General features: G+C 39.2%; 1 protein-coding gene across 2 annotated transcripts in view; it reads left to right on the plus strand.

Annotated features, from left to right (window-relative positions):
• Nucleotides 1-1,449, plus strand: part of ASCC1 (activating signal cointegrator 1 complex subunit 1) — a 92,007-nt gene extending 90,558 nt beyond the window's left edge. For both annotated transcript variants that reach the window (XM_065893845.1, XM_065893844.1), the window contains one exon: nucleotides 1,040-1,449. Coding sequence is in view for 1 of the 2 variants with exons in the window: in XM_065893844.1 (XP_065749916.1) it covers nucleotides 1,040-1,357 (318 nt within the window). In the remaining variant the exon portion in view is untranslated. The remainder of the gene's footprint in view (nucleotides 1-1,039) is intronic.
• The last annotated feature ends 5,759 nt before the right edge of the window (nucleotides 1,450-7,208 follow it).

Below are 7,208 nucleotides of genomic sequence, written 5' to 3' on the forward strand. Positions count from 1 at the left end.
CCCCCTTTTAATCAATACCCAGAATTTGTTTTTTATTGTGGTAAAACACACATAACCTAAATTTTACCATCTTAAGCCATTTTCAAATATACAGTTTGGTAGTGTTAGGTATATTCATATTGTTGTGAAATATCTCTAGAACTTCTTTGTCTTGCAAATCTGAAACTCTGTACCCATTTAAGCAACTCTTCTTCCCCCCCCACCCCTACAGGCCCCTGGCAACCACCATTCTACTTTCTCTTTCTATGGATTTGAGTACTTGAGATACCTCATATAAGTGGAATCATACAGTATTTGTCTTTTTGTGACTGGCTTATTCTACTTAGCATAATGTCCTCAAGGTTCATCCATTTTGTAGCATGTGTCAGGACTTCCTTCCTTTTTAAGGCTTAGTAATATTCCATCTGATGTATATACACTCATCCCTCGGTTTCCTTTGGTTTCAGTACCTCTCTTGGTATCTGTGGATTCTCAAGTCCCTTATATAAAATGGCATAATATTTGCATATAACCTATGTATACCCTCCTGTATACTTTAAATCATCTCTAAGTTATTTATAATACCAAACACAATGTAAATGCCATGTAAATATTTGCCGGCACACAGTAAATTCAAGTTTTCCTTTCTGTAACTTTCTGTAATTTTTTTTCTCAATATTTTTGGTCTGCAGTTGGTTGACTCCACGGATGTGGAACCCATGGATATGGAGGGCCGACTGAACCACATTTTGTTCATCCAGTCTTCCATCGATGGACACTTGGGTTCCTTCCACTTCTTGGCTGTTGTGAATAATGCCCTATGAACATGGGTGTACAAATATCTGAGACCCTGCTTTCAATTCCTTTACTACTTAGAATTTAAACTTTAGCAAAATAACTGGTAAAGTTTTTACCTTTTACTTTGATCTGTCCTTTTTCTTCTGAAGTTGATACCTTTTATATTTCTTAGATTCCTGTTCCTTCACCCTACCCTAACCCTTGCCTTCCCATGCCACGGATGGAGCTGCAGTATTGTAGCTCTTTTCTGTTTACTTCTCAGGGCAGCAGCAATCAAAGCAATGGTGATACCATCAGGACTATGCAGAGTTCCCTGGGAGAGTGTCAGCCACAGAAGGCACTCACTCCTCCTTTGCTGCAGACCAGCAAAGGGAGGGAGCTCCCAGCACAGGTTTGCCCCACCCATCAGTCCTGCCACACTCTCTGCTGGGGAGCTCCAGCCTCACTGTTGTTACCTCTCATCTCTACCCCCTTCACAGCCTTTCTCCCTCCATGGCCTCTCTTTTTCCTTCATTGCTTAGTCTTAATCTTGATTCTTACTTTCTATTTGAGAAGTATGATTCTGAATCCCGTGTGTTAATAAGGCCACGGCATGGTAAGGGCTGTGTATAACACTCAGAGATCTATCAGTGTGACTGCACAGATCATTTGTGAATAAATGAATTTCTAAAGTAACTGTGTTTTTCTTTTAGTATTATTATATAGTTTCAGTTTGACCCCCTTAGTCAGTGTGTGTTGGGATACATTGCTGCCATCACTTATTCAATAGCATAGCATATTTTTCATCCAGGAGTTACATATTGGTGCTTGCTTTTCCCCACCCCCCCACACAAAAAAAGGGTTGCTTTTTCCCAAAAAAGCTTTCTACTGGTAATATTCATTTTTTAATTTAAGTTGAGCTTTTACCTCACTCACCTCTGATTGTTAAATGGCATATGGGAATGAGCGCTCCCAGAGGTAGTACTGAATAGCAGAGTTGACTGAAATTCAGTGCCCTCATCTCTTCTTGGTCCCGCTTCTGTCTTACTGATTTCTTTCTGACAGCTGCCGTTGGGCAACCTTGACCAGGAAGTAAAGATGTCTTCTTTTGAGTATCAGAGGTATGACTTAACGTTTTTAGGAAAAAATTTTTGTCTTTGGAAAATGTAACTTTATATATCAAATGCTAAATTCTTAACAGAATTAGAAATTCTATTATTTAGTATTTAGAGGTAACTATGCGTTTAAGGACTTATCATACTGTAATTTTTCACAAGTAATTTTTCACAAGTTGTTTGTCTTTTTCACTGTCATTCTCTGATACTTGTAAAGTGGAGTTTTCCAGCAGCTATGTGATATGGTGACATCATCACTCTAATGGTTAATAGAGTGTGTGCTTATGTATTTTTGTTTGTTTTGTAAGTTTGTAGGTATTGGTAGAATTGGGAAAAAATTTTTATGTTTTAAGTTTTCTTTCTAGAAGCCAATAGACAAATTTTTGAGACAATGTAGCTCTAAAGAAAATACACTTTACTGTTGTAGAAGGGGGAGTAGCAGGTAGTTTTGATGTAGAACTTTTAGAGAAGAGCAACAGTGTTAGAGAGCAAATAATTTTTGATGGAGCTAAAAGAATTTTTCAAGATTTCAGGTCCCCTTTCAACAAACTGTAATGGGGTCAAGGATGGAGGATTTACTTCTGTGCTTATAATCCAGTCTCCCTTAGTATTACCACTTTGCAGTTCATTCTGCACTGAAATAGAGTTAAATTGCACCTAACATCACTCCAGTTGGTTTTTGAGGCACTGAATTCACCCTCAACTCCTCTAAGAGGAGAAGGGGAAAAAAATCTCTCACCATGATTATTACACAAGATCTGTGTTATTATATACGGAACTTTGTTATGGAGAATAATATTGGTGTTTTTTTGAAGGGGCACAATGAGTTACCCCCAAATGAACTCTATACCCTTGGTAGAAACATGACAAATGTTTCTTATAATGGTTATTTACTTATTTTTGGCTGCGTTGGGTCTTCATTGCTGCACGTGGGATTTTCTCTAGTTGGGGCGAGTGGGAGCTACTCTTTGTTGCAGTGCACGGGCTTCTCATTGCGGTGGCTTCTCTTTGTTGCGGAACACGGGCTCTAGGCGTGCAGGCTTCAGTAGTTGCAGCACGCGACTCAGTAGTTGTGGCACACGGGCCCCAGAGCGTGTGGGCTTCAGTAGTTGCAATGCGTTGGCTCAGTAGTTGCAGTGTGCAGGCTTCAGTAGTTGTGGGGTGCGGGCTCAGTAGCTGCGGCTCGTGGGCTCTAGAGTGCAGGCTCAGTAGTTGTGGTGCATGTGCTTAGCTGCCCAATGTCATGTGGGATCTTCCCGGACCAGGGTTTGAACCTGTGTCCTCTGCATTGGCGGATTCTTAACCACTGGACCACCAGGGAAGTCCTATAATGGTTATTTTTTAAGTGAACTTCAGAGTTTACTAAATTGGACACGGATGACAATCCAGCTTCATAATGACACAAAGCTTGGTTCAGGTTTGCTCTTGCACTGTGCGCTTTTCCTTGTGCCAAAGAGAACCTGATGGTACCAGAGGGGTATTGAGTTAAGGAACACTTCTCAGATTCTGTCTTGATGCTTACAGGGAGATGGGTAGCAAAACCCAAGGATGCTATAGGTGAGAAAAGGGGCTGCTGTTGTGGTTGTTTATCAATAACTTTTTTGTTGTTATTAATAAAATGATCTCTCAAACAAAGGTAAAATAAGATTACTGTGTGAAAAATCATCAAGCTATCTACTTTGTCTTATGCTTTTTCCAGTGTTATGCTTCAATTTAAATATTTGTTTAAAAAATAAATTTCCTCATCCAGAGGTTACTACTTCCTATGCATTTAAGCACATGAATCATGTTGCTAAGTATTTTTCACAAATGATAACAGCTAATATTAGCAGAATGCTCACATTTGTCATTTATTTGTGAATAATGGGTATTTATTCATTAAATCTTTACAAGCCCTCTTAAGTTGGTGTTATCATTAACCTCATTTTAGAAACTGAGGCTTAACAAGGTTAAGAAATTTGCCTGAGGTCATAGTGCTTGTATCTGTGGTTCTTAAAATGTGGTCTTTGTACCCCTCAGAGTCCCTGAGATCCTTTGGAGGGGTGGGAATGTCCTACTATTTTCATAAAAATATTAAGGCATAATTAGCCTTTTTCACTCTGATTCTCTCCTGAGTGTACAGTGGAGTTTTCCAGAGGCTATATGATATGGTAACATCATCACACTAATGGTTAATAGAATATATGTTTGTATATTTTTGTGTTTTCTAGAATTTTGTAAGTTGGTAGGTTTAGGTTATAGATACATGTTTTTAGAGAGAAACTCAGTTTGCTCTCAATACTTCTGCTGTGCTTTTACTAGCTACTTCCCATTATAGCTACTATTATGGGCTGAATTGTGTCCCCTGAGAATTCATATGTTGAAGCACTCACCCCCTAGTACCTCAGAATGTGACTGTTTGGAGATAAGGCCTTTAAAGAGGTGATTAAGTTAAAATGAGGCTGAGGCTGTTAGGGTGGGCCCTAAGCCACTCTGACTGATGTCCTTATAACTAGAGGAAATTTGGACACACAAAGAAACATCGGACCCCTGACTACGGAGATCATCTCCCTGGGTCTGTCTCCAAAAAAGTTTGGTTGATAATATTGCCTAGTAACTGGTGATTGGAAGGGTCCGAGAATGACAGTGAAACCGACCAATTCAGAACAGACAGGGCCAGACTGAGGAAGTTCCTTCTGCCTCTGCCCTGATCATCAAAGCCTTCAAGGAATGGCCAAGAGACAGAAAGAAGCAGAACATTAAGCACAGTGGACATACAATTTTTGATGAGATTGTCAACACTGCCCAACAGATGTGGCACTTATTTTTAGCTCAAGAACTGTCTGGAACCATTAAAGAGATCCCAGGGACTCCACAGTCTGTGGACTGCAATGTTGATGGCTGCCACCCTCGTGACATCATGGATGACATCAACAGTGGTGCAGTGGAATGCCCAGCTAGTTAAGGACAGCAAAGGAAAATATTTCAATAAAGGATCATTTGACAACCAAAAAAGAAAGAAAGAAAAACATCAGATATGTGCATGCACAGAGGAAAGACCATGTATGACAGCAAGAAGGCAGCCATCTGCAAGCCAGGAAGAGACAGGAGAAACCAAGTCTACCAACACCTTTTTTTTCTGGCCGTGCTTTGCTGCTTGTGGGATCTTAGTTCCCCGACCAGGTATTGAACCCAGGCCCTTGGCAGTGAAAGCAGGGAGTCTTAACCACTGAACACCAGGGAATTCCCAAGTCTGCCAACACTTTAATCTTGGACTTCTAGCCTCCAGAATTTATTGAGAAAATAAATGCTGTTGTTTAAGCCACCTAGTCTGTGGTATTTTGTTATGGCAGCCCTAACAAACTAATACACTTGTTATAATGCAGAAGGTAATCTACCTTTCTTCTTTTGAGCCAGACATTAAAGAGATTTGCCAAAGTGTAAAACAGTAACAATACGACTACTCTTATTAATTTGGTGTGTGGGGGGGTAGGGAAAATATAAGTTTTTTCATAAAATATGTTATTTTGTTAATATGGGTTTGGTATCGTTATTTTTAAATACACTTTTTTAATTAAGTTTTTTTTGAAAGATTTTTTAGAGCAGTTTTAGGTTCACAGAAAAATTGAGAGGCAGGCTTAGTTTTATTTTCAAGTACAGTATATCAATGTCTATACTGTATATCTCACATAAACAAAAACAAAAGTTCTTTGGGGTCCTCAGTAATCTTTCAGTGTACAGGACTCCTGAGACCAGAAAGTTTGAGAACTGCTGCACTATACTGTCACTTCCTTTCAAATGGGATCAAGTGATACATGGTTTTCTATAATGAGCTTGTCTTACCCAGTAATATGTAGTGGATCACATTAGTTGTCAGTAGATACAGATCTACATTACTTTTAATGTCTGTACCATAGCCTGTTGTATGTATTATAATTTAACTTGTTGATCCCTAACTAATGGACCTTGATTTGGTTTCCAGGTTTGGCTATTATAAATAATCCTGGATTGAACATCTTTGTATGTTTGTCTTTTTATGTTTGTGAGGTCATCTAGAAATGAGATTAAATGGTTTTAAAGATGTGGTTAAATTTAAGTTTCTTGTTTGGAAACTGAGGTTCCTTCCTCCATTTTGTATTGCTAAATATTAAATACAAACAGAAGAAAAGCATGAAACATATGTACCATTTATCAGATACACCCAGCAGCTTTGGGGCCCCTTTCAAGGCTGACCTGCCAGTAAGTCCCTCAAAATTTAGGAAAACCTTTTCTTCTTTATAAACAATAGTTATTGTCCATTTTCTACAGCTCTTTTCTCCCTCATCTGGAAATTTGGATTTTCCCTCCTAAATAGCTTTACTATTGGATTAACTAACAGTCCTGGACTGTTATTGATTTAAGCCCAGGGCTAATATTGACCCAGCTTGAAGGTGCTACAGAAGGCAGGTCCCATTGGAGGAGTGTGGGAAACATTTTGACCTTCAGGGATCTGGAAAGAGCTATTATCTTATTGATGGGTATCTTGTTAGTGCCTTTCCAAACTCTTTATTGGGCAACTGTAGTAATTTCAGAAGACCAGGGACTTCATAAGATAGTATTACAATGGGAGAGATGTGACATCTAGGATCTACCTCCTCAATGTCTTGGAGACATGTAATTAGGTTTGCTAAAAGACGAGGATTGAAATGGAAAAAGTTAGCAAATGTTAGTACGTATTCAGAACTATGGGACATCATAGCTACCTCTTCCCAACCTGAGGGAAGAAGACCTAACATTTCAAAAATGTTCACTATGCCCAGGCACTTAGTATGTAATTTTGCATGGGTTTCACAGCAATTTTCTGAGATGGGTGGTATCATTAATTTATAGATAGAAGATAGATTAAGTATTTTGCCCAAGAACGCAGCTAGTAAGAGGGATTCCATCCCCAGTCTATATGACAACAGATTGCTCTTCCGTTGTACACTGCGGCTGTGTACAACTGGGCAAGGCAAGCCTGCTTTATTTACTGTGAGATGTAGACATCAATGGCCAGGGCCTCATTGCAGCACCACCTCTAAATCCAACTGCACAGAAAAAGAAAACATGGAAAGGGAGTTGTTGTTTTCTGTTTTCCCAAGGGACCCCAACCCAAGCCATTGATGCATTCAGAATTCCCAGGCAAGCCAGACTCAGGGTGACTAAGAACCTTTCAACCTGTGTTTCTTTCCTACTGATTAAGATCATGTTATTCATTGCCTTTGATTTTTTTTTTTTTTAACATCACAGCAGCCAAGTTCTTTGTTTTTTTAAATAAAAACACAATCTAGGGCTTGGGTCCCAAAAGTTTAATATGTTTTGTCCTGTCAGATTATCTGT

Source organism: Phocoena phocoena, chromosome 16, assembly GCF_963924675.1.
Source record: "Phocoena phocoena chromosome 16, mPhoPho1.1, whole genome shotgun sequence".
NCBI lineage: Eukaryota > Metazoa > Chordata > Mammalia > Artiodactyla > Phocoenidae > Phocoena > Phocoena phocoena.